The sequence below is a fragment of the Trichosurus vulpecula genome, chromosome 4 (assembly GCF_011100635.1).
Source record: "Trichosurus vulpecula isolate mTriVul1 chromosome 4, mTriVul1.pri, whole genome shotgun sequence".
NCBI classification, from domain to species: Eukaryota; Metazoa; Chordata; class Mammalia; order Diprotodontia; family Phalangeridae; genus Trichosurus; species Trichosurus vulpecula.
The window spans coordinates 257,428,066-257,455,921 of NC_050576.1; the positions used below are offsets into that span (position 1 = coordinate 257,428,066).

At 43.2% G+C, this 27,856-nt stretch overlaps 2 protein-coding genes across 2 annotated transcripts in view; one reads left to right on the forward strand and one right to left on the reverse strand.

Moving 5' to 3' along the window:
* The window catches only part of MCF2L2 (MCF.2 cell line derived transforming sequence-like 2), a 280,804-nt gene that overhangs the window by 133,377 nt on the left and 119,571 nt on the right, over nt 1-27,856 (reverse strand). The window lies entirely within an intron of this gene.
* Nucleotides 1,842-27,722, forward strand: B3GNT5 (UDP-GlcNAc:betaGal beta-1,3-N-acetylglucosaminyltransferase 5). Its single transcript, XM_036754478.1, has 3 exons — nt 1,842-1,926; nt 11,923-12,128; nt 23,572-27,722. The coding sequence occupies exon 3, from the start codon at nt 23,903-23,905 to the stop codon at nt 25,052-25,054; it is 1,152 nt and encodes a 383-aa protein (XP_036610373.1). The 5' UTR covers nt 1,842-1,926; nt 11,923-12,128; nt 23,572-23,902; the 3' UTR covers nt 25,055-27,722.

Consider the following 27,856-nt stretch of genomic DNA (forward strand, 5'->3'; position numbering starts at 1 on the left):
TGTTTCACTCATGTGTTTCCTAAGTAGCTAGCACAGTGCTTAGCAAATAGTAGATGTTTAATAAAAGTAGAGCTAGAATGATCATATGGATCCCATAAACTAGGGATTTTCAATGCCCAATTTCATTTCCTCCTTTCTACATTACTCCACTCCTATTTGCTATTTACTGCCCTCCCTTTCTGTTTCTCTCCCCCCCCCCCCCAATCAGGTCAGCTGCATCCTTGTTTGGTGCTTTTTGGGCCACCTCCAACTGGGTATCTCCATTCCCCAACATGTGAAATAGGTTGTTACTTCTTGGACTAAGATACACCTTTCCTCTCCCCTCCTACTGAGGCATGATTCAGAGCCTCCCTTCACTAGGAAGTCTTTCCACGATGGTCCTAAACAGAGAATATGGGCACTTCTCTAAAGTGAAGCTCAGAACCCCTGGCCCACTTTCGTCTCTTCTTCATTCACTCTTTCCCCTAGTCACCAACAGAGGCATCCAACATGCCTGCCTACTCTGGAGCATATTTTTACATGTTTCTGCTAGGGCTGTGACACATAGGTATCTTTTTTTTCATTGTTGTATTTTCATTGGACCTACGATTTCATCAGCGTGGGATGTTTTCAGTAAGGAATTTCTTCTACCAATTCAGATCAGCAAGTATTAGCTGCTAATGGCACTGAGAAGTTAAGCCGCTTGCACTAGGCCACATAGCCAAGACGTGTAAAAGACAAGGACTCCAAGACAAAATCTTCCTGATTCCAAGATCAGCTCCCTATGAATCACACTGGGCTGCCTCTGAGTAGATTTAGATTTGTTAATAGATGTTGAGAAATATAGGTAAGGTGGGAAATAAGTAGTAAAGGGATAGTGTGTGCGTAGTTGAGGATAGGGATTAATGTTTGGGCATGCAGAGCCCTGAGTAGGTATGATCTGCTCCACACTCACGGTGAGTCACGACCATTTTATTCACGGGACTGCTCACTAAGCCCCATAACAAATTCCTGTATATAAGTGACTCCTGTCCATGGTTTGATATATGTCCAGCGTGTATCTTTTCTTAGGTAGCAAGATCTTGGAAAGGAGGAAGGGCAATGACTGCTTTCAACTTCACACTCTAACCCCATGAAAAGACAAAACAAAACAAACAAAAAACCCCTACGACTTAAGTACTTAACAAAAAAATTTTCTAGTAGGTACCATGTAGGTGGCCACAGAAAATCTAGCCTGTGAGGAAACCAGAGAGGCTGTTGGATCTTGGAAGAGGTTTTGAGGTTGTTGGGTGGGGGTAGGGGGTGAGGGAGGTAGGGGGAAGCATCTCCTGCATTGTGGTTAGTATAAAGCTATGGTCTTTTGGCTTTGTCTAAGTATGTGACTTCAGTACTTTTTAATAATGGAGGCAAGCTGCCTAAATAGCTGGACATTTAAAAAAAAATCGTGGCTCCATTCGGCCCAAATAATAAAGATTAAAGGGACTGGATAGGTCTGGGGAAACGTTTCCGTACTCCGTCTATAACCATACAGACATCCTCAAAGGGTGGGGTGGATCACCTGGATAGACGCGTCCGACAAAGCACTTGGTCACGGTGGCAGCTAGCTGGTCGTCCACACCAGCTTGCAGCGAGTGCCCAGAACCCTGGGGCTGCTATGGCCTGGGAGAAATTTAAAGATCACTGCCCGCTTTCCCTCCTCCCCGTCCGGAGGAGCCAGCCTCTGATTGGATGATCTTCTTTTCAACTGATTCTAATCGGCTTGTCCTGCAGGGGGAGGGAAAACAGCCGGGCAGTGTCTGGGGAAAACCTCAAGCCTCAGCCGAAGGCTTAAAACGTGGAATTTTTTTTTTTTTTTTGTTCTTAGAGACTCTTCCTTTTGCCGAGACGACCGCGGAGAGGGGAAGCCGATCTCCGATTGGGCAGTGTGGACAGCCGCCCCGGCATTGGGTGAGTTTATTTGAAGAAGGGTGAAAACTTTTCCTGCTTTCTTCTGGTAGGGTTCTGGCGCTGAAGGAGCCTGAAGCTGCTTTGGCTTTCTATGGTTCCGCTGGGGTGGAAATAGCCCCGGGCTTGGTGGGGGACGGAGCCCAACCAGGGATAGTCTGGGGGAGGGATCCCAACCCGGGATAGTAGCCGCGGGAAAGTTCTTTGTCCGCTCTCTCGCCGCCCTGGTCCCGGGTCCTCTCCGTGAGGCCGCTGCCTCGCCCCTGCCCAGCCCCAGCTGCTCCCATGGGAGACGTACTGGACAGGAGCCTGGGACTGGCCACTGGAGCTAGGAGGCGGTGGGTACCCCGCCAGTGCACCTTGGCTCATTCACCTGGGGAGGCGAGCTCCTTGGGGCAGAAATGGCTTTCTCCCCTTTTCTGATCATCTAAAGCCCCCCAGGCTTTAACCTTTCGTGATTTTCCTAGTCTTTTGAAAAAGCACCAACACTCCTCGGCCCAGAAGGGGCGACGATGCGGGGCTCAGGGAGGGATATCTGGAGTTGTGGCGGTTTCAGCAGAAAACAGAAGCACATATTTGCAAAGTCCCCGTAGGGTTTGCCACACTCCACCATCCCCCCGCCTCGACATCGCGAACTCCCTTACCCTTCCTCCCCACCCCTGGCGCTCCCCAGCCCGTCCCCGGTTCTCTCCCCAGCCCACTCCCCACTCTTCAGCCCACTCCCCTCCTCTCCAACTCACTATCCTCTCCCCCCTGCCCACTCCCCCCTTCACCCCTCTCTACGGCTCACCCCAGATCTCTCCAGTTCAGTCTCCCCTGCCCCGCTCCCGCCCACTCGCCCCCTCCCCCCTCTCTCTAGCTCACACCCCTTGTCTCTGGAGCTCCACTGGCCCTCGCCCGCTCGCCCCTCGGCCTTTTTTGCTCAGCCCTACTTTCTCGGTAGAGATAGGGGCCGGACGGCTAATTGGGACTCGGGCCAAAAGTAGTGAACTTGTCCAGCCCCTGCAGCCCCACGCGGCAGAGGTCCTAGTAGACTGGGCGGGGCTGGAAGGGCGGCTGCCGGCCGAGTAGGGCAGCTCGTAAGGGTAAGAGCTAGTAGAGACGAGCCCTTGAGAGGACTTGACCGGGGAACTTGAAGGGTTTAAGGCTCAAAACGTGGAAGTTTGCGGTTGTTTTTGCGGGGAGGCAGCGGCCACAGCCACGGCTTCCCTGTCTTCCCTTGGGCAGGTTGGCCACTCGCAGCAGAGCCCGGGCGGGCAGGGTCGCCTCACCCCTCATTCCCCCAAACCTGCTCAGCCTCCTTTTGTCTGCTTTTTCGGGCTCGGGGCCGGACAACTGGGACCTGCCTGTGGCTGTGCCTCCCGGATGACCTCCACTCCCAACCCTGACCCAGAGCTGGCCTCCCGGGGGACCCGGGACGAATCTGGGCCGGCTGTGATTGTCCTGGCCCCTACCCTGGGCTCCTCAGGCCCGGGTAGCCACTGTAGGCTCGAGGCCAAAGCTTGGCCTTAGGAATCCCAATAGCATTTGGGGGTGGAGGGATGGAGGTGGGGGGAGGTACAATGAGAGAAGGACACAAGCCTCCTGCTCTGACCCCACTTTGCTTGCTTGGGCTCCAGGGTCCCAGTCCGTCGGTTTCTGTGTCTCTAGTTTTCAGGGAAGAATTGATATAGAAATTCTCAATAAGGAGGTAGGGAAGCTGTTTCAGCGCCCGCCCTTTCCCTTGTCCTCCTCTCTCCTCCGTCCCCCAGCCTCTCAAGTACTGATAAGAAAAGTCGGGTATTCGAACGAGGATCGTCCAAAACAGAGACCTCAGAGTGAGAAAACCCTGCCGTGGTGTTCTCTCCGCAGATCTTGATCAAATATTCTTATATTCTGCTGCAGAGGTGTCTTAATTGTTTCTTCGGACTTCGTCCAGGTGATGCATTAGCTTCAAGTCTTTGGGTTTAAGAATTGAGAGTCCCTGTGTTTGAGAAGCACTCATTTACTGTGTGAGGTAATGTGATGGGAGTGGTACCCTAGAAAAGAGTGATGAAAAGTACTTTTTTTTGAAATAGTATCCCTGAATATTGGATGGTCTAACTGATCACAGCTCTACAGAGAGGATGAGTACAATCAACCATTAAAGGACAGTTTTCAGGGAGAAAATATGTGGCTGTTTTCATCTTGTTATCCTTTCTTCACAAGAAGGAAAGGAGGGAGCCCTTTAAGTCATCCGTTAAAAACATCAAGAAAAATTCTAAGGTGAAATATTTCCCTGCAATAATCTTGTTAATTCTAATGCTGCATTAGCACAAAGTTGAAAAGGGCCCAGTTTTGTTGCATCTGGGCCAGAAGTAGCAATGCACTCAGATGTATTCCTTGCAGAAATTTTTTTCATTATCTCTAAATATATCTGCCATAATTGAAGCATCAGTTTTTGAAAAGGCCCTAACTCTCTGGAATTAAAAGAAGTAGGTCAGCCCCTCTGGGACAATTGTACTTGTCGATGCAAACATCGTTTAAAAAAATGCATTATGTACTCTTGGTCACCACGAGGGTAACCGGGATGTCAAAGTCTTCCATTTCTTTTCCCTCTTCTCCCTTGTTTCCATCCAGAATGGTTTTGCAGGTCCGTGAAAAGTGTTAATGTACTTTTCCTCTTTTCCAGAGTTAATGACTGGATTCATACCCTTCAGGGGAGTATCTTCTTAGCGCTCCTTTCCCTTTTCCCTTCTGTTGCGATGTGGTAGCATGCCATGCCCAATTACTGACATTTACAAATAGCACTTGATTGTGTTCCTCCAACCCACACAAGGGATTGTAGTTATTTAGTGTGTGAATTCCAAGTGTAGACCAACCCTTCATGGGGCTAATAAACAGCATAGATCTTAGAGATCATTCATTTTGACCTCCTCATTTTTCAGATGAGGAAGCTGAGGCCCTCATGGGTTAAAATGACTTGTTCACTGTAGCAGAGCCAGGATTCTAACCCACTTCCTCTGAATCTAAATGCAGTAATCCTCTTTACTACATTGCCTAGACCAGAGGTTCTTAAATTTTTGTGTCACATCCCTTGCAGTCCTCATAATGTTTTTAAATACATAAAATAAATGGCATAGATTACAAAGAAAAACAATCATTTTGAAGTAGAGTTATCAAAATTTAAAAAATTTCATGGCCCCCCAGAAATCTATCTATACACCCCATTTGGGGTGTCTGTGAACTCCAGATTAGAAACCCCTGACCTGGAGAAAATATAGACTGGCTGCAAAGTCAGGCTACCTATCTATGCTTAAGGTTCCTTATTTATACATAGGAAGTACTAAAGATATTATGCATGGAAGCACTTGAAAAAAAAATACTTTGCACAAATGTAAACTATACTGGGTTATTTTTAGTTTGACCAAGGTTAATAGTTATAAGCCTAGTAAGAAATGTTCACATGTTTTTCATTCATTAAAATTTCAGGAACTTAAAGTAAAAATAATTGACTTTTCCATTTTTTTTTAAGCTAAAGTGAACAGTATAAAATTGAAAATATTTGTTACCCAGAGCAAATTGTGAACTCAGAGGCTTAAGGACATCAGTGACCAATAAATGATGGGATTTTACACCTTAAGGACAGAGTTAATGGACATCAGTGACCTTAAGGACATCAATGACCACTAAATGATGGGATTTTATTCCTTAAGGACACAGTTAATGGACATCAGTGACCAAAAAATGATGCAATTTTACAAATGAAATCTTTATAAATAAGCTTCTGGAATTAGGATTCCAAATGAAGTTACCTTACTCTTTTTAGTTCCTACTCATTTTATTTTATTTTTGCTGTCATTTTTATTATGTTGCTGCCTGTAGTGGTAAATTAAGTTCCTTATCCAGAAAAAGACTATACAGAGGTTGTATTTTCAACCTAAAATATCCCAAATAAATAAAATTATGATACTCTGTTATGAAAGTCTTGTTAAAATGGTAATAGCTAGAATCATTTTATAGTAATAAATCATGTGGTGCTATTTTAACAGAAGAATAATGACTTATTTTCCAAAGTACAAATATAAGCCTCTACTACAGTAGTTCATGGGTTAGGAAATGAGTCACTTTTTAAAACAGGCTGCCATCACCTTGAACACAATCCTAACCCTTGGTTTTCAGAATAGAATGTGGGCCTCTTTTGGGGAACAAATAACTATATAATTAAACATAGCAGAGACTGACAAATTCAGTTTGAAAACTAGCTGCCCACTGCCTTTCCAAGAGAGGGAAATGCATATATTCCATCTGATAACCTGGTGGATTCTGAGTGAATGGTTTTTTATACCTTCATTTGTCATACTCAGTACTCAGCTAGATGCAGCTCATAACCCATCCATGCTGGCCCATCCTGGGTGCCTCTTGTCTATCCATGCCCTCCCATGAATTCATCATAAGAGGACCACCCAGTGTACCAGGCACCTCCCTTGCATTCTCCTGCCATCACAAGTATTCTCCAGCCCATCTCTTCTTTCTATCCTCCTTTCCTTGATGACTCTTTCCTTGATGATGTCTATGCAGCCCCTCATTGATTGGGTGTTATAACCTGCTCCACCCACTCTGCCCCTCTCTTCTTTGCCCTTTGTGGGATGTTCCTTGGGAATTCTCTGTAAAATGTTGCGTTCCATGTCTTATTACCATATAGCAACTCTGACAGCAGTATATAGATAGGACAGATGAGACAGGAACATTTCAGAACTGAAAAGGGACTTTGAGATCATGGGGTCTGAAGTAGAACTAGAAGGTGGGCTCCCTGTGGCTCAGTCTGGTGCCCTGTGTCCTAGATGTCATGTCCATAGCATCTTCTGGGCTCTGGCTGTGGCTTCCATAAATCAGGGCACAGCCCTCTTCTCCCCTACCTCTCGGGATCTTTGTGAGGATAAGATGTGTTCTCATTTTTGGTGACAACTTAATGTTTTGACAAATACACGGCAACCCACAGAATTTTACAGTTGGAAAGGACTTTGGTCCTTTATATCAGATAGCCTGATGTATTTGTCATAAACCTCATGAGTTTTCAAGGAAAAATGAAATAACATCTTGTCAAATGCATAGTCATTCTGGGAGGCAGGAGGAAAGAAAGCTGTGTGCTCTGATTCAGAGAATGAAGTCAAAGTGCAGAGATTATGGTAAGCCTGATATCATGAGCACTGGGCTGGGAAGCAGGAAACCAGGCTTGTATTCTGTTGTTCCTCAAATTTTCCATCTGTAAAATAACCAGATTCAGCTGTGCAATCTTGCTGGCCCCTTATAATCCTGGGACACTGCACCTCTGCCATCCTTGACTCAGTTCAGAACCTTAAGCTCTTTGAACTTAATCTAGAACCTAAAGTAAGACATTCCTGTATTTCAAGGGTTCTTAACCATTTTTCGTCATGTTGCCCCTTTGGCAGCCTGGGGAAACCTATGGGCCTCTTCTCAGTCATGTTTTTAAATGCATAAGATAAAGTACATGTAATTACAAAGGAAGCCAATTATATTGAAATAGTTTTGAATATGTAAATATATATATATATGTAAAACAAGTTTTAGCTGTCATGTTAAGAACCTCTACCTTTCACTAAGGAATATTTGTCTTGTTATAGAAGACACAAGCCTCACATGAAAACAATTTGTGATACTTGGGTGAGATTTGAATTTTCAGTAATTTAGCAAATCAGTTTCAGTTAGCCTAGTCTGCAAAAAATCATTTGGGGAAAAGGAGAAGCATCTAGGGACATATGTAGCCTACAAATGTATTCATTCTAAAATAGAAAAATACATGAGCGAGGCTGATTTAAAAAAATGCTTAGCCTCTAAGATGTATCAGAGAATTTTAGTGCTGAAATCATCCAGTCCTTTAATGTTTCTAGACTACCAAGACTAGCTAGATTAATAATATGCTAAACTTATACAACTACTTTGTGACAGCAGGTCTGACAAACCAGATCTCGTCTCCTGGTTTCAAGTGCTACATTCTGTGGAGTGGACTTTGACGCCAGATCCAAATTTTCTTAGGGGAAAAAAATGTCCTCTAAGAAAGCCAGTTAGTTGCAGGAGGTTTAGATTTGTAAGGCCTGGGGAACTTGTTTGTTTCTTCCTTGGCGCATATCCACCTTTATCAGTATGAAGGCTTTGAGTCTTCCTCAGTTTTCCCCAGTCTCCTACGACTCACTCACGGATTTCAGCCATTGAGGTAAAATCAGCCCAAAGATCTGTAGCTCTCAAGGCCTAGTTCAACTTGATTGTTTAGACAACAGCATGGCTTATTTCAACTTGATTAAAATACCATCGAAATGCTTGTCAGACTAATCTCCTGTTCTTTTAAGTCACAAAGTAATTTTTGAAAGACTATCCATCTGAGATCTGGGATACTGGCAAACTGGGATAATGGTTTTTAGGCTCCAATTACTACTAATATGGTTAAAACAGAGATGGTTATGAAAGGGGGGAAAATCCTAATTTGGATATCTATGGAAAGAGAGAGAGAGAGAATGTTCCACCTATATGCAGATAATGAAGAAAAGGAAAAAGAATATTTCATTAATGTTTCTGGCTAAAAAATCATTGAACTGACTTGACTGACTAGCAGAAGGTCAAACAAACGCAAGTTGAATTTTGGGGTAGAACTTCCTAGTATCAGTTCGTCAAATGAAAAGAGCACCTTATGTTGTTACTTATTATCTCTGCTGCACGTGTGAAATATACAAAAAGTTAGAGAGAAAGAATAAAAACCCATTTTGGGATGGTATCTCAGAAGCCACCATCCATTGAGGCAGTCCTGAATAGGGAAGCAACCCCCCATCCCAACAAATGGGAATGTATTAAGCCCACCAGGCTTAGATTGGAGTTGGCAGGCCTGAAAAATTACCCTTTGGAGCCAGAATGGAACCAAACAGTTCATTGCTTTGCTAAAGCCACAAACACCATTCTGGTATGCTAACATCCCTAAATATAATTAGCAGGCATCTCCACAATAAACTACCAGATTACCATCACTTTGGGGTAGCCTACAAGGCACCATCCTAATTCTTTGATTATCCTTCGAGGCTAAGTATCTAATGGAATAATTCCTACTTCAGTATATGTGGTAGGCTCAAGGCGAGGTTTATTTAGTTAGTAAGGACCCAAAGGAATTTAATATTTCCTTATACTTGGGGGAGAGCCTCCAGTGTCAATCACAAAAAAAAATTAGATTTTGCCTAGAAAAAGGCCCTAGCCTTATTCAGTGTTATAGTGTAGATTGTGATAAAGTTTGTGCCCATGTGCTAACAGTGGCTTAAATTCAGAAGAACTTAAATTTAAAATAAAACCTTGATCAAGTGATAAAATCTTAACGGATGGCTCTCTCTCTCTCTCTCTCTCTCTGTGTGTGTGTGTGTGTATGTGTGTGTGTGTGTATGACCAAATGTATACAAATCTGCGTAATTGACATTCCACAGGAAATAAGGCTGATTAAAGGGAATGGAGTAGTATGGATGGTTGCCGAGAAAGGCTTTCCTGATGTCTGCCCCTGGTTAGGGGGAAGGTTTGGGACAGGAGGAGGGGAGGGGATTGGCTTTACCAGAAGAGCTCTGGAAGGTTATCCTAAGGTGAAAAGGCATTTTGGGGGGTTCTTCTGGGTCCAGAAGAAGGCCATCCTAGCCAAATGCCCAGGGACTCAGAACTAGGTTGTTTGTGAGGTGATGTACTTTTTAGTTATAGCAGGTCTCAAAAACCCTACCTAAATTGTGGTAGGGTTATATATCTGCTACTCACTAGGATGGAACCACTGGTCCTTGAAGTATCACAGTAAGACTGGGGAATGGAGATTTTAAGACTAGGAAAATCATTTTCCCTCTTTTGATGTCCCTCATCCAGGGTACAGTGTAACAAATAGAATCACTTTTCTCTATCTAGAGAGAAACTTACTTTGCTTCCCAGTTGTATGTGGAAGCAAAGGTGCTGCTACTGGATTGAGTTAGCAGAAGAGAATGGAAGCAGATTTATGAATAATATCTGTACTAAAGCAAATACAAAATAGCTATGGATAGACAGTTTCCCATAAAGCCCAATACCACTTGCGAAATACCCTGTAGAACCACACCAAGATTTCATGGAACATACTTGGGGGAAAAAAAAACACCTGGCTTAAGTGACCTTTAAAACAACTTATGACTTTTAAAAAATGCAAACATTTTTGTTACAGCAAAGTATTCACCCATCTTCTTTCTCAGGTGGAATATTTGTCCCCAAATTGTCTAAAGATTTCTGTCTGCTATTTCTAACCCTTGTTATAGCTCAGATAAGAAAAATATAGTTACATTATGGATAGGGAGTTTGACATTATTTATGGATTACATATGATTTATGTAAATTGATACTTCTTCCTTGCCTGTGCTGCATGAAACATTAGATCCTTGATCCATTTTTTATCATGCACCTGAATTAGGAAATCTGCTTTGGACCAATATTTTCTGTCTCCAATCATGTTCTGTAATTTTAAAGCACCGGCAACCATTTCAGAGGTTGGTTCTCTTTCTCTGCTCTCCCCCACCTCGCCAAATGACTGCTACCCATGCCTTTATCCCTTAAGAAGTACTGTATAATCCCCATTCCCCACCTGCTTTCTGTTCCTCCCTCCCTTTCCTTCTCCATTTCTTCTGGTATCTTCTACCACGTGGGAAAAAAGCTTCCCCTCCTTTTGGGAAGTGCCTTAACTACACAGTTAAAAGGAACCCACTAAACAGTGCGAAAGTGGAGTTTGGAGCAAAGAAAAGGGGGAAGAAAAAAGACAGTGAGAGTAACAGAAAAGTCTATGATCCCAGAAAGAGGGCTGTGACCTAAGAAAACCAAGGTGAGTCCAGTATCAACAGTTATAGCTTCAGACACTGGAAGACGTTCTGAGACTCCTTCCCTCATTATGGGAACCCACTGAAGAGCTTCACCACTACCCCGAGTGGAAGGAAGGTCATGGTGGGGAGATGGGATGGAGATTTCCCATTTTAAGCTGTGAGCCTGGAGCCAGCAAGCCTTTAGCTTATCATTCCTGATTCCTTTTAACTTTACCATTTTCTTCTGAAACACTGGTCTTTATTGTAGATACTTAGTTTAATAAGGAATGGATGAAGGAGAGAGTAGAGTGAAGGTGAAAAATACCTGAAACATGGAAAGAGACTGAAAGAAGCTGTCATGGGCATTGTTATATTTTCTCTAAAATATTCCTAGGCAGAAAGCGCCCATACCATAAGGCTAGAAACAATAGGAGTGCTTTGGAATGGAGAGCTGGACCCATCTCATTACTTGGTAGTCAGTCATGCTCGCTATGGCTCTGGGATTTCCTTGATGAGAATATTCCCTCCAGCTGTCCAGATTGCAACCTGGCCACAGCTTCTCCTCCCCTTTCACTCTCGCCAGTGCCATCCCAGAAATCCATAGGGCCCCATCCACTGTGCTATATGTATGCCTTACTCTGCCTCTCAGGACACCATCCTTTCTAGGGAGGATAAGCAGGCACTCAGGCTCTACTCTTCACCCTTATTCTTGCCACGACCACTATCCCACCCCTTTTTATTCTTATGTGATTCTTGGCAGATACTGGAGTGATTTGCCGTTTCCTTCTCCAGCTCATTTGACAGACGAGGAAACTGAGGCAAACAGGGTTAAGTGACTTGCTCACGGTCACACAGCTAGTAAGGTTTGAGGCCGGATTTGAACTCTGGGAAAAGAGTCTTTTTTAGTCTAGGCCCGGCAATGTAGCCCTGTACCACCTGACTCATATAAATAAATAATTTAATGGAGGAATAAATACACACACACATAACATGAACATACACACACAAATGCATATACACATATGCATGTATATGTATGCATGTGTATATATATAGGTATGCGTGTATGTGTATATCAGTGTATCTCTCTATACGCTGTTTTTGCCCAGTTCATGATTGAGAATATGCTACAGCCCATCTAGAAAAGATGTGTTGACACCCTATAATGAGTTGTTTTCTTCAATGACAGTGGTACCACTCCATTTGGATGCTAGCATCTCGGTCCCTGATGGGCTGTACAAAGAAGTAGGAATGGCCAAAAAGAAAACTTGGACCAGATCAAGCGTACACAAAAGGAATTCGTGCTGGAGGTGACACGATGTCAAGGGTGTTGAGGGATCCATTTTTGAGATCTGAAAGAAGCAAATATCCAGCGACCGGGAAGAAGCACAGACGGTATTGTGACCAGCCTCTTGGCTTTTCTGATCATGTTTCTTGGCTCCCCCCTTTCACCTTCCTAATTCCTTGTTGGTACTTGGGTGTCGCAGGTTTCCCCATGTGATCTCTCCATTGTTTTTGAGACAATCCTTTATTTCAGTTGTTTGGAGGCCAGAGTGTGCCAGTCTAACAGAGGACATTGGAATAAAAGTCAGGCCAGTAGTCGGTGCCCATCTGTTGTCCCTTGCTCTCACCATGTGATGGCTCCCGTCCTTTTCTGGTCTTATTTGTCTCTGAGGTCTTCTAAAGCTACTTTCTTGATTGCTGGATGCCGTTGGTGGTGAATCTTGTAGCCTTCTGTGGTGTGCTCCCATTGCCCTCAGGGTCACATCCAGATTGCATTTTTAAACCAGTGGCCATGTAACATCACCATGAGAATGTGTTTTTTTTTTTTAAAACAGGGGGGCAGATGTGATTGGGGCATTGTTCGCAGGCCTCCAAATCGTTGAAGCTGCTGTAGAATTTTCCTAGTCAGTCCTGACCCCAGCTCATTGTCTTTCTATAATGATGGTCTGACTCAGAGCTGTGCCTCCCACTGGGTGCCCTAATCCTGGCAATAGAAAGGCTTCAGCCACTTGGTTTGTTTTTTTTTTTTTCCCGGGGTAGATTTTTAGGTTGATGATAACTAGAGGGGCTGTGGATCTCAGAGCATTCAACACCTCCACCACAAAAGCCACTGCCCTCTCCAGGGTGGGTTGTGAATAAGGGTGCTTTTTGTTTTGTTTACCCTATACAAATTGCCCTACCTTCTGGAGAGCCACCCCATTAGTGAGGAAACCTCACCCTGGAAACCTGCTGCCCCAACCTTCCAGCATCCCAATATATCCTGAGTTTGGGAATGGGCAATGTGTAAATGTGAGTGAAAAGGAGCTCCCAAATCTACAACCTGAACAGAAAAGATGTGTGTACTCACTGGGGGCCAGGGAATGGAGGGAAGGGGAATCAAGGAATATATGGCAGGAAACAGCAATGTGGCAGGTAGGAATGGAAATTGTATTTCCCATCATGCTTACTGATAGGACTTTCCTAAGTATTGTCCCTCTCGTTCTAGGGTGAAGAATTTAGTGCCTGTTTTAACAATCAATAGGCATTTACGAAATGCTTATGGTGTGCCAGGCACTAGAAAAATCATAACTAGGGCCTGACCTCAAGGGGCTTGTGTCTGGATGGAGGAGGCAGAATAGCTGGATAGTAGCCTCAGTGAGGAAGTCTCCTAGCAGGTAGGGGGTGTGTGTGTGGGGGGGGGGGGCAGGGGCAGAAAAGGCCTCCTGCATTGCTGGAACTGAGTCTGTAAGGAAGCCAGGGATTCTAAGAGATAGAGGTGAGGAGGAAGAATTCTCCACGCCAAGGCAGAAGGACTAGGAGTTTGTATAGATTAAACAGCAACAATAAAAATGTTCTTGTATACATCACATCCTGGAAGGTGGCGTGGCTTTTGCACAATGTTATTTGCTTACTAGGCCTGAAGTTGTGTGAGCCAGCCAACATTTAATACTTTTTTGTAAAATGAGAGCAGTTGGGCTATATAAGGAAGGATAACCTAATATGCAGGCTGAAGAAAATGGGTGTAAACGAAATTAGGTTACCCTTTAATTCAGCAAATATTCTTCTAGAGAATAGAAATCCCTCCTGTCAGAGAAGATTATCAAATACTGTAGTGGTATGGAGGAACACTGTAGAATCCCCTTCCCCAGAAATTAAACAAAAAACATGAACAGGCTAGAATGCTAAAGTGTTTAAGATTTTTCAGGGATTTAGATTTTTCATCGCCCTGTGCTACCCTCATACTTTCATCTTAAAAAATCAAGTCTGTTAGACCAAGTAGAGGCAAAAAAGACAGTTGGTAATTCTTAGGTAAGGGGCCTGAATTAGGCTGATGGCAATGTGAGAAGAGAAGAAAGGATGTTACAGAGATTGTGCGGGTTGTGTCTCCATAACACAGCACTTCATTGGAGATGGGGACGAAGGTGAAGGTGAGGAAAGACGCTGATGACTGGAAGGATTCTAGCGTCATCTTTTCAATTCAGAAAATGTCTAAGCGCCAGCTGCATGCAAAGCACAGTACTGGGCAATGGAGCTGTATAGCCAAAGAAGGACAGTCCTCAGCCTCCAAACACTTACTTTCCACTGGAGAGAATAAAGAATGGACATGATTAAGTATGACTTGAGATAGATGGTGGTAGGCAAAAAAAGAGAGGAGAGCAGAATTCCTGGAAAATTTGGGATGAGAGAAAGAATACCTCCAGGGAATCAAATCAGATGAGGAGTCATTAGGATGTCTTGACTGTCATGCTAAGGACTCGGCTTCATTCTCTAGGCAGCAGGTTGCTGCTGAAGGTTGTAAGCAGAAGTGACGCGGTCAGACCTATGTTGTGTACAGATGGTTTGGACATTATAGGAAGGATGATTGGGGAAACCGGTCAGACTGTGATGACTAAAATAGGGGAAGCTGGGAAGAGGAACAGGTTTTAGGAGAAAGTAGATGACAATCTGTGTTTTGGACACGCTGAGTTTTAAGGTGCTGGTGGTAGAGGTCTAACTAGAATTTTTCCTACCTAAAAGAAAGGGAAGAAAAGGTTATCTTCAGAGGGATAGAGGCAGTGGGGTGAGACAGAAACAACTGGGAAATGGGAGGGGAGAAGAGCTCACCCCTGGGGAACTTCTGGTAGCTTCCCAGTAGGTGCTAATTAAGAGTGTAGGTGACTGGGTCTCCTTCCATCCACTATCACCACCTCTTTCCCATAAACAGGTATGATCCTGGGGCACACATCTTTCCCTGATGCTAATGGTAGGTGAGGCTTAGCTCTAGGCAGAGGTCCAGCTGCCATGTCCTAGTTGTAGTGCTGGCCATTAGGACATCCTGATGGAAATCTTTTTTCAGCAAGGCAGTTAAGGATGAGATCAAGGAAGGATAAATAGATTTGAGAGTCATTTACATAGAAGGGATAACTGTAGCCATGGGAATGGATCAGATTACAGTAAGTGGAAGAAAAAGCACAAAATATAATAAATCATAGGTCTGTTCACTCCCTAATTGCCAATAAGATAAAACAAAAGCTTTTAAAAGATTTAAAGAACCAGTGCGCACACTAAGGTCTTGAGAAATCTTTCTCCTCTTGCTTAAATGTCCTGATGATTATCCTCTTCAAAGCCCTTCAGCTGAAATAACACAAAGACTTTTACAGCCAGCCTTTCTGGCTGAGATTTTGTCTTGCTTAACAATACCATAATCTATCTTCTCAATAGCTAAGTCATTACCTGCTCGCAGGTGCTTCAGTGAGGTGACCTGTCCAAAGTCAGGAAGTACAGATCTGGGATTGCAACCCAAGTGCACCAACTCAGTAGCCACATAATACTAGAGTTTTTCTCTGGATCATGCCCCCAACTCCTGCCTTCCTAGCAGTGCCTCTCCTGCGCCCTCTCTTCCTCCCCCTCCCCTTCATCTGCTGACATGGTGACATCGTCCGCTCTCATGGGGTCATGTCACCCCTGCATCTAGCACAAATTGAGCCCCTGTATTCTGTTGCTGTATAATCAGCTGCCTGTTGGATCTCCCCTTCCATCTTATCAAATAATAACTGTAAAGCATTCAGCACAGTGCCTGGCCTGCCTCTCCTTCCTGGATGTCACAAACTCAACATGTCCAGAATGGACTCATTATTTTCTTCCAAACCTCTTCTCCACACTTCCCCCTTTCTGATTAGGGAGCATCATCTTCCCAGTCACTCAGGTAACTCTTCTCTCCTCCCTAACCCCCTCATCCAGTTAGTCACCAAGCCTTGTCAATTCAACTCCCCAGCATCTCCACGAACCACCCTCTTTAACCTCAAAGTAGGTTAAAGCTCAGTTGGCTTTTGTTAAGTGGCAGCATGCTGGACTTGGGACTCTCAGTCTTGACTCGGAGAGAAGCTTGTTGATGGTGGGCAAGCCCTTTCTCTTCCCCTCAGTTTCCTCATCTGTAAAATGGAGCCACTCATTACTGGCTCTTGGTTGTCCTGAGGAAGAAACTTTCTGAACATTAAGGCACAAAATCAAGGGCTCTTCCTCTTTTTGTGGGTATTTTAAATACAGACTCACACTTACACTCCAAGGCACCAAACAGCTCTCCTTGGGAAGTAACTACTCTCCCACTGAAAGTACTTAAGGATGATGGAGAATGTATTAATTTATTGATGTATTCAATATTTTACTTTGCTTCATCAAACATCTTTTGAATTTCTGCTCTGTGAGTGCTATGAGGAGGGCAAACAAGATTAATTCCAAGCCCAGGATAGGCACCTATAGCATGTGTATTTCATAGATCCTAGGGGTGGCTCTTTATTCATTCACCCAACAATCTGACAAACTCATTGGATGGGTGTGAGCTTATGTCAGAGGAATGATCTGCTTCTAGGTCTGACCTGTGCCCAACTGCTGACACAGGCATTGGCAAAAGTACAGTCGATGACCAACAGTGCATGCCTGATGCTGGTCCCTGTAGTACAAACCCCAAGTTTCGCATGCTGAGTTTAGAGGCTTTCTTTAAATCTCTTCATTTGGAATAATTCACTGAAAGGAAAACTGAATCTGCAAGGCATATCTTGGAATAGCTGCTTCCCTTGCCATGGTTTCTGCCTGGTTCTGTGTCTTTTTCTACTACTTGTTCTCCTAGTTCTCCATCCTTTTGTTATTCGGTTTCAGTTGTGCCTGACTCTTCAGTGACCCCATTTAGGGTTTTCTTGGCAGAGATACTGGAGTGATCTGCCATTTCCTTCTCAGCCAATTTTACAGATGAGGAAACTGAGGCAAACAGGGTGAAGTGACTTGCCCAGGGTCATACAGCTGGTAAGTGTGTTGGGCTGGATTTGAACCCATAAAGATGAGTCTTTCTGATTTCAGGAACAGCGCTTTATCCACTTCACCACCTAGCTAGCTGCTCTCCATCCCTTAACTTGTGTCTATATGACACCTTAGAGTTTACAAAGCATGTTCAGAGAATCTGTTCTGTAATGACAACAACTGAGAGATAGGAGAGATGGGGATTGCTTCCATTTTATAGCTGAGGAAACATTGGTTTTGAATTGTGAAATGGTTAATCCTAAAGGTCATTCACGTGCTGTTTTTTTTTTAAATACTCATCAATTGCTTTTGGACACAAATTGTAGTTTGGATGATTGATCTTAACATGACTGTTATGATTGTTCAATGAGATATTAAGGGATTTACCTGAAACCATCACCATCCTCACCAATGCCCTGTATGACTGGCAAATGGTCCAGTCTCCTTTTTTTTTTAATTAGAAGGACTAAAGAAAACTAAGGACCTAAGGTTAGAGCCTTCCAAAGAAAATAGATTTTTCTTTATGTTTTCAGATTCTTGGAATGTTCTGTTGAAGGCAGCACCATTCTTCCAGGATCCCAGGCATAACTTGGGCATTATTCCCAGCTCCTCACTCTTCTTCACCCACATAGCTAGTCAGTTGCCAGACCTTGCCATTTCATCATCTCGTGGTTCCAACTCCTCTCTCCAGTAACGTGGCTACTGCCTTAGTTCAGACCCTCATCACCTCACTTAATTTTTTCCACAGGCTCCCAATTAGTCTTCCTGCTTCGAGTTTCTCAAGCCCTAGTCCATCCTACGTACTGTTGCTAAAGTAATTTTCCTTAAGTAGAAATCTGACCATGTTCCTCCCCTACTTAATCAACTCCAGTGTCCTCCTATTGCCTCCAGGATCAAAAAGAGACTCATCCATTTAACTTTTAAAGCCCTTCACAACCTGCCCCCTATGTTTCCAGCCTCATGGAATATTACTCCCCCTCCTACAGTTTACACTCTGACCAAACTGACTTCCTGTTCTTGACATTCGGTGCTCTATCTCTTGTTTCTACACCTTTGCATTGGCTCTCTCCCACACTCGTAATGACTTCCCTCCTCATGTCCATCTTATAGATTCCCTCCCTTTCTTTAAGAAAAGGTTCAAACACCTTCTGCAGGAATCATTTCCTAATTCCACTACCCTCTCCCCATTCCTGCCATTGCTGGTGCAACACCTCCTAACCTACATTGAATTTAGCTGCTTTCTATATATTTGTATTTATTCACTTAGTGTTTATGCTGTCCATCTTTGCATATGCACTTGTCTCCCCCATAAGAATGTAAGATCCTGGAGAGGAGGAATTGTTTCCTTCTTTGTCCTCATATTCCCATTGCCTTGCATGGTGCATCAAACGATCAAATATAGTAGCCATTTAATTTGTTGAATGATTGATGAAAAATAAAATAATCTTAGAAATACTGTGTCTAGCAGTTAAGAGGCAAATATATTCATTTTATTAAAATCCTTTTTTGGAGTTATTTGTAAGGATAAATTTGATTTGGAAAAAAAAATACAAAATGAGAGAAAACCGAACAAATAGGGGAGCTCAGAGCTGTGGAATATCTCCTAACATCGCTGAGATAGGTCCAGTCCTGGGTACTGTCCACTACTCCATCTAGTTCTTGTTTGCCAGATTTTAGCCTGCTGCCCAATTCAATACAGCAGTAATTCATCAATTAAACACTTAAATGGTGAAGCACTCCAATATCTTTGCCAAGAAAACCCTAAATGGGGTCGAGAAGAGTGGGAGAGACAACTGAAACCACCCAACAACAACAATGCACCAGAACATTAAGGAGGAATAATAATGGTATGGTCTCTAAAAGAAAAGAGTTTAGGGTAGCAGGAAGGAAGACTGCTGAAACTCACCATGACGCCCTTAGTTTCAAAAGAATCTAGATTGCTTAAAAGAAGCTAACTGTAATCTGAAATTTCTAAACTACACATCTGGGAATTGTAAAGTACATTAGAAGACTAGCCCTGTTAGTGTTTGAAATTAGCTAGCATCTGAATCTGTATTGAGCAAATATGCTACACATTTTATAAATGTGTATATTTTCTCCTGGAGGAACTTGATACTAAACACAGAATTTTGCCTTTTCTTTGTATCCCCAGCTCTTAGCCCAGTGCTTGACATAAAGTAAACACCACCCCTCCAAAAAAAAAAAGCTTGTTGATTGATAAAGAATTCCCATGTAAAAGAAAAAAAACCCCACTTCTATTTATGGAAAATGTTTTGAGAACCTTGTATTTGAATGATCTGGGGTGAGGGAGGGGACAATGGGAAAAGATTGGGGAGGGAATATAACTTAGAATTTTAAACCAGCAGGGACTTTGAAATGTAGTCAGGCTTTTTTTTCTCCCCAAAATTTTAGGATGGCATCTACCATATATCCCCCACTCCTTTCCCACTCCCCTTAACTGAATCTCTTAGATGATTCCCTTGGACAGTTCCAGTTCTCTTAGAACCAATTATCGTTAATGTTTTGTAGAGGTGGCTAGAAACTGACAGAAACATTTTGATAGAGCCAAGAAATGTTTTAAAAGGCCATTTCTTATAATACTTCATGGAAAATAAAAATAAACTTAAAAAGCATAGTTTACAATGAAACTGTATCCTTTCTTTTAAATAGACCAAATACACAAACTCAAATTAGTCATATTCTTCAAATCCTAGAATCTTACAGTTGGAACAAGACTTAGAAATCACTGAATTAATCCCTTGTTATTTTGGGAGGAAGAATTCACTTTAGAATGCATTAAACACCTACTGTGTACAAGAAAAGGATGAAAACCCCGAGTGGGATGAAGTGATTTGGCAGATGTGAAACTTTCTGGTGATCATCGTTTTTCCCTCCTCTCACCCAAATCTAGGTCCCATTGTTCATTTTTTCAAAGGGCTTAGAAATTCCATCCTTTTGTTCTCTTTTAGTTACTGTATAAAACAAGCTGATGCTCCCCCTGCTTCCACCATCCCTCCCCCACCAGATGAAAGAGCCAAATGACCAGGAGCAGTTAGAGTTCTCCTAGGGTCATGCAATTACGTTTTGGCCCAAACCGGGAATAAAATTCATAACCCATTTCCAGTTTGTTGGTGAATCACTGGACCATGTTGTAGTTACACAAAAGGAAGTCTGTAACAGCAAATTGTTGTGGACAGTTGGTTGCTGAGCATTGTATTCTGGGTTATGATGCTTTGTGTAAGCACCCAGCATTTTCTGTCTCTGACAGGATATTTCTACTCCCTCGCTCTCCTCTTCTCTTTTGGACGTTAAAGTCTTTTTAAAAACGAAGACATAAACTCTAAGTTTCAAAACTGACTTGAAGCTGTGTTGCCAGTATTTTTTCAGTTTAGTTACTGAATGAATGAGCATTTATTAATTATATACTCTGTTCAAAGCACAAAGAAAAAACAGTCCCTGCTCTCAGGGAGCTCATGGGATTCTAATAGAGGGAGACAACCCATAGAAGTGGCTTCACTTAAAAGACAAACAGAAAAAACCCGGTGGTCTATTGCAGTGCTGAGGCAACAGGCATGGTTGTGTTCCCCTTTAATAACATTTCCATTGACAACACCATATCTGTTTCTGATTTTGAAACAATTTGAAAGTGCTAAGGACTTTGCTAATGTGAATCTTCTGTGCTGGGCCTTCAGGCACTGTGCCTGCTAAAGAGGTAGGACCCCACATAGGATGCTGACTTTTTTCTCTTTGTAGCCAAAAGAGACTCTAAAGCTCAGTAAATTCTCCTGGCGATTTTCCTGCTGGAGCTAAATTTTTGAGTCTAGAGTTTAGTATCCCCTCATTTCTGGACCAAAGGAAGAGATGAACCTTTCAAAAGCTTTCCCTCTCATTGGATTAATGACCTGGTAACAATTCAAATAAACAATGGTTAATCCAAGGTAGTGTGGCCTCCAGGAGAGTGCGAGTTTTTTCTCCAAGCTTCCCAAAGTTCTAAGAGCTCCCACTGCTTTTTGTGATGAGTGTGACTTCACACACACACACACACACACACACACACACACACACACACACACACTTTTGCCATAAGGAGCTGGCCTCTCTTAGCATGTTATCAGGATAGCAGAGAGCTATTATTAAACAGCTTCTAAAAACATTCAGAGTTAGTTTATCCAGGAGGTAGTAGGATAGTTTTAAAGGCAACCTGTTAAGTAATGTATATTGAATGGAATTGGAGTAATCATCTCTTTCTAAATGGCCTGCTAATTTTTCCACTGGTCCTTTCTGTTTTTCAAGGCAGCTTCTCTCACTACTGAATACCAGTGGTTGTAGTTAGAATAGAGATGGCCTATGTTTTCAGTTAGGGCTCTTGTAGGAATCCCACCTGGTGAATGTGCTAGTTAGAATGTAAGAATCCCCCATCTTTTTTTCCTTTTACATGGCATGCCTCCTGTTTTTAGGCATGAAATTGAAGCTCACGGGAGCTATCTGAGAGGGCCCTTGTCAAACAGAAATTGAAGAGAGCACATGAAGTCAGGACTATCACTCCAGAACTGCTCACTTTTTCCTCATCCAGGTGCCAGCCGGGGAACACCTGGGGCAGATTTAAAGAGGAATGGGTGGTGAGGTGTGTGTGCCCCACCTAGAATGACAGATCCAGTATAGTCTATCTGCTCTACAGACCAGATCTGTGAGCAAAGTCCCAGAGGGAGTTGGCATTTATGTGTTGTCTCCCCCTGACCATCTGCATTCTTGGCCTTCTCTATGCCTACTACTAACGAGAGTGAGCATAGAGGGTGATTCAGCCCAGAAGGCCAAATGCCATGGAGAGAGCCTGCCAGAGAGCCTCCTTGTCCCGGCTGAGCTAAACTCTGTCTTCCCAGAGGAGCTGGGCCAGAATGGGACATGCCCTAGCAAGTGAAGACTGGCACACAATAAACCAGAGCATGTTAAGGACTGGAGAGTCAGGGAATTGTAGAAAGAGCCTTGGAGCTTGGGAGTCAGAAGACCAGAGCTGACATCTCTGCTTGGTCCCCCTCTACCAGTGTAATCTTGGGCATGGCATTTAAACTTCCTGGGTACCAGTTTCATCATGTCAAGCAAGGGGGTGGAACCTGCAAAGGATTTTTCCAGCTCTGATTCCCACAGGGACACCTTAGTGATCTAACTCCCTCTTAGGTCGAGGGGCCTCTGCCTAAAGTTGCTGCTGGCTAGTTAGCAGCACCCCAGGGTCTCCAGACTCTGGTCTAAGGCTGTTTTCCCCTCTCTGCCCGAGGCCCAGAGCACTTGGCAAGGGGTTGGAACCTGGAGCATGTGGGGGACACTCTTTGGCCCCTCAGGAGGTCTTTGGGGACGAGCACTAGTGTCTGTGGAAGTACTTGAGGAGGTGGGGTGGCTGCTTTAGAAATGGGGTTCAGGGGACCACTAGTTGGCCTGAGGAAAGTGCTGTGTAAGTGTGAGAGGGTGCACATCACTGAAGAAGAGTCAGGTTCTTCCCCCCCTTCCCCACCTCTGCCCATTCCCCCACCCCAAACAGGAGCTGAGTGGGGTCCCTTTGAGGGAGGGATGAAGAGCTCTTGTCTCAGATGTGGGAGACCCTGGACGGGGCGGGGGGCGAGGGAGGAGAAGCCTTGTCTTCCATCCGGCCTGGGGAGCCGAGGAGCGCGGGCCAGGGCATCCCTGTGAGGAAAGGGGTGGGGCCGGCCTCAGGTTGGGGGAGGGGCGGGGAGAAGGCAGAACTCTCTCTAAACCTGGACCTGAGGGTGCAGAAGGGTTGGGCTCCTACCCCTCAGTTTCCCCTCCCCGCTCCAAACTAGCATTTCTCAAGAGCCTACTGTGTGCTAAGAAGGGCATTACAAATATTATCACAGGATCCTCACCACAATTCGTAGCCTCATTTTACAGTAGAGAGGACGGGTGGGAGTGGGGGAAGACTGAGCTGACGGAGGGGCACAAGCCTGCAGGGGTAAGGGACGGGGCTAGAGGGTGACTGGCGGCTCCTCTGGGCCAACCAGAGCCCTCCATCTCCGAGGCCACGCCCCCGCCCCGCCCCCTTGGATCTGGAGCTCGCCCTGGTCCTTCTGTCCTAGGCCAGCTCGGTCCGGGGTTCGAGCCCCGGAGCGCCGTCCCCGCGTGGCCCAGCGCGCAGAGAGTCCAGGGGCTCTGGCTCCAAAGCCTTCCCGCCGTGCCAGGCCCCCGCTGTGACCCCACGGTCCCCGTTAGACCCAGGCGAGGTAAAGGGAGGGAGCCCAGGCCAGGTCCTGCCTTTGGACACTTGAGGAGACTGACCCTCAGGGAGGGCAGAGACCGCCTGACCGGGGTCACCCAGCTGACCAGGGTCACCCAGCTGCCTGCCGAGGAGTGGCACGGGCAGGACCTGAACCCAGGGCGCCAGCCCTCCCTCCCCCGCCAAGCATTTAAACCAGGGACTGGAGCCACTGCGTTACGAGCCACGCGACACGCGCGCGGGGGTGGGGGGGGTCACTCGTGGGTCCCTTTACTTTTGGGGTGTGTGTGTGTGATAGTTGTTCCGAGGCCCATGATCCATCCATTCACTCGCTGCCTCTGCTCTTCTTTGCTCCTACAGGCCTCCTGTAAAATCCACAAGAAGGTCACGGGGAGCCACGTGTGACATCATGAGGAGGACGGGCTGAAGGATGCCCGCATGCCTCCGTGGGGAGGGGGTCTCAGGGTCCTCCTCCTCAGAGACTTCCATTCCTTTGCAATCCCAGGGTGAGGGGGTGGTCTTTCAGAAGAGAACCCTTTTGAAATAAGGAGCCCCACTCGGGTCCGGGGACAACTAGCCAGGCGGGGGCTACCCGCCACAGACATAGCTGTTCGCGAAAAGAAGGCTCTGAGTTATGGAAGCCGTGGACAAGATGTTTTAAAAGCAGAGCCTGAAGGCTAAGAGGAGCTGCATGAGCATCAGAATGTTTGTGAGTGGCCGAAGAGTCAAGAAATGGCAGTTTGTGCAGCTGTGTGCCACTTGCTTCTTACTGAGCCTCATGTTCTTTTGGGGACCCCTCGATAATCACATTATGAGCCATGTGAAGTCCTACTCTTACAGATACCTCATAAACAGCTACACCTTCGTGAATGACAGCCTGTCCCTCAGACACAGCTTGGACAGCGTGGCCAGCTTCCAGTACTTGATTAATCACAAGGACAAATGTCGTGACCAAGATGTGCTTCTTTTGCTCTTTGTAAAGACCTCTCCCGAAAACCGTAACCGTAGGGACGCCATTAGAAAAACATGGGGTAATGACAGATATGTTCGGTCTCAACTGAATGCCAACATCAAGACCCTCTTTGCATTAGGGAGTCCTAGTAACCCTCTACATTCTGAGAGAGAGAGACTGCAAAATGAGCTTTTTATAGAAGATCAAGAGTATAATGATTTAATTCAGCAAGACTTCAATGATACTTTCTACAATCTTACTCTGAAATTGCTTTTGCAGTTCAGATGGATGAACATGCACTGTGCACATGCCAAATTCGTCATGTCAGCGGATGATGACATATTTATCCACATGCCAAATCTTATTGAATACCTTCGAAGTTTAGAACAAATGGGTGTTCAGGATTTCTGGGTAGGACGAGTCCATAGAGGGTCCCCTCCCGTAAGGGATAAGAGCAGCAAATATTATGTCCCATATGAAATGTATCATTGGCCATCTTACCCGGACTACACAGCTGGAGCAGCCTATGTGATATCCAGTGATGTAGCAGCCAAGGTATACGAAGCATCACAAACACTCAATTCTAGTCTTTACATAGATGATGTGTTCATGGGCCTGTGTGCCAACAAAATGAAAATTGTCCCACAGCATCACGTATTTTTTTCTGGGGAAGGAAAAGCTCCCTATCATCCATGCATTTATGAAAAAATGATAACATCTCATGGACATGTGCAAGACCTTCAGGACCTGTGGGAGGCAGCAACAGATTCTGAAGTCAAAACAATTTCTAAAGGCTTTTTTGGCCAGATATACTGTAGGTTGGTTAAAATAATGCTTCTTTGCAAAATTAAATATGTGGACACCTATCCTTGTAGAGCAGCATTTTACTAATAGTACTTGAATATTGTCTTAAACATCACTGAGCCAAACCTGAAAGAAAACCTTTCAATGTTTACCCAACTCCAAAGTGAATATGGAAAACAAATGTTTTGAAAGCTAAGCCTATCAAAATGTTTCTTTGATTTAAAATATATATATCCACTCTAAAACTTCTATTTTATAGCCTAAAGTTTTATATTCCAACTTAAGGAATTTAGGACTTGTGAAACAAAAATAAAAATGAAGTCTTCACTTAATGCCCCATGTATTTTAAAGTACAGAGAGTTGTTGGGTTTTTTACTAACTCTAACTTGGAAAAACACCATTTTAAAGAAATCTGGTATGTCCATGTAATAGTGAAACACAACTTAAAATAAGAGTACTTCAGGGAAGGAAAATGAACCTGACAAATATTTGTGATGGGGAGCTGTCAATGAGGGCCCGACAGATTTGGTCATTTAGAAAAAGATTTACACGGAAAAACGGCATGTCATTGAAACAGATATTGGCAAAATAATTTTTGTTTCACATCAATGTGGTAATAATCTCTAAATAGTGTTAGACTAGTTTATAATCTACTGACTTTTTCTCCCTAAAGATTTATGAGAAAGAAACATTTTGGCTCAGATTCAATCTAGTTCAGTAGACTGAATCTAGCCCACTTGTGGAAACAGGTGTCACAAAGGGTGGGATTTCTTAAGACAACCCGTTATGGCAAACCCTTAATAAACTTTGTCTTTTCCCTTGGAGAAAAAAAAAAAAGAGAAAGAAACATTTTTTTCTGTACTGTTCTAATCTGTGCTCTTCAAAATTTAAGCATGTCTGAATTTGAATAGGAAGAAACACCACAAAAAATGGCCTGCTTGCCCATGAAATCCTTCCTTTTCTAGGGGGAAATTATGGTATATTCTAATTTTAGTAAGCTTTTATTTTATTGACATTTTGGATTGATACCTTAAAATCTTTTTTTCAAAACAAAATTGAGTATAAAAACTATTAGTGGCTTAGGAAACAGGTATTATTTCACAGAAAAAAAAAACTAAAAACAAAAACTTTGGGCTGATGGTTTTAAGGATGAAACTGCTATCAAAGAAAACTAGCAGAAAATTTTCAAAAGGAAAGGGTAGCTACATATAAAGTCTCTTCTGTTTTTCCCATGTAACACATTTAAATGATTTAGCATCTACACATTAATCTTAAAAGGAAAAAAAATTAAGGAGTTAGTAGGAAAGATCCATCAGAGCAAAATTATTTTAATCCATAAATTCTGTATTGACTATATACTCTATTTCAAATTGGATGCACATTTTGATTCAATTAAATCTCACAATCTCCAGCATTAAAATCTTCCTCATTACAGCAAAACTATTGTCAACAGCAGACTTCACTTTTTCAGTATTTCAGACTAGAAAGCAAAACAGGCTCTTACTTTGATAGAAAGTTGGCAAAATTGGGACCGACAGTGAATGTAAGACTAACTCAAAGGAGTAAAGGTATGATGATTACATCCTAATAGAACAAGGGTATGCCTAATGTTGTACCTCAATGCCTGGTTTTTAAATAGCAGGGATAAAACTAAACATGAATCAATTTCCTGCACAATCTATTGCAAAGGAAATATATGCAGGTCAAAATGGTGATTCTTTAAAATGAAAACTATAGTATAGATGCGCTCTGAAGTGGTCTTAACATATATGGCTGCAGAAAATGCTTAATCTCAATTATTAAACTATTTCACCAATGGATGTAGCCTGAAATAAGCAAAAGTAAACTTCCCTTCTATACACCTGGCTCATTATGTATTTAATTTAGCTGTTTACCGGCAGATAAGTCTGTTTTTCTATTCCCTAAAGTAAGGCTTGTTTACATTGCTCAGGCAGTAATTTAATTTACTTAATCCAGTGTTGAATGAAATAACATATAATAATTATAGATAAGTTCCTGGTAGATCTAAATTACAGTAGGACTTTTATATCATTAGATTTAAGTTTTCCTTGCCATTTTCAATACTGCGAATGATACATAGCTTTTAATAAAGACAGGTTTATACTTTGTGATCACTTTCCACTAGTTGGTGATTGAGATTGATATCCCTTTGACTTTTAGATATGTGCTGTAACTTGTGGCTATTTAAATTTGCCATTGGATAAAAATATCAATGTTTCCCTGACCATTGAAATGCTCTTGTGTTTACAGCAGGTCTGTGTGTTGATTACAGCAAGTCTGTTTAGTTAAACAATTATTTATTTGCTTTAAAAGGATTCTCTTGTGCTTTACTGTTCATGGTTTATTATTATTATTCAAAATAGAAATGAAACTTGTTTGAATCTAAAGGAAATATGAAGGCACTCCTTTTAAAGAATGGAGTTGCTAGAAACTTTCTTAAATCTTTAGTATTTACAAATAAAAGGATTCCAACCTTTTAAAAAGGAAGGAAATAAAACCTGCTGGTGCTCCGATGCAGGGCTGTCATGGTGTGAATTTTGTCATTACTGAAATTTTCAAAATCAGCCTGGATGGTCACTTGAGTAGCAGTTTTGAGATGATTGCACACAGTGTTATTGCTGAAATTTGTTTTTACCTCTGGTTGTTTTTGTATCTTTTTTCCTTATTGCTGATTTTATACAAAAATGTAAAATATTTATATTCTTCAAACTTTGCATTGATACTGCAAAAGAGAACTGAGGTGTGTGGTTTTTTGCTTTGTTTTGTTTTTGGTAACTCTTTCTAGCATTTCCAATAAATAATTTTAAAATTGGCACCAGGTTCTTAAGAGTTGTAAAATTCATGTCTGAACATGATTTATTTATATTT

Bases quoted from the DNA above. Each gene is read 5' to 3' on its own strand.
- B3GNT5 (XM_036754478.1), top strand. From the start codon at position 23,903: ATGAGCATCAGAATGTTTGTGAGTGGCCGAAGAGTCAAGAAATGGCAG.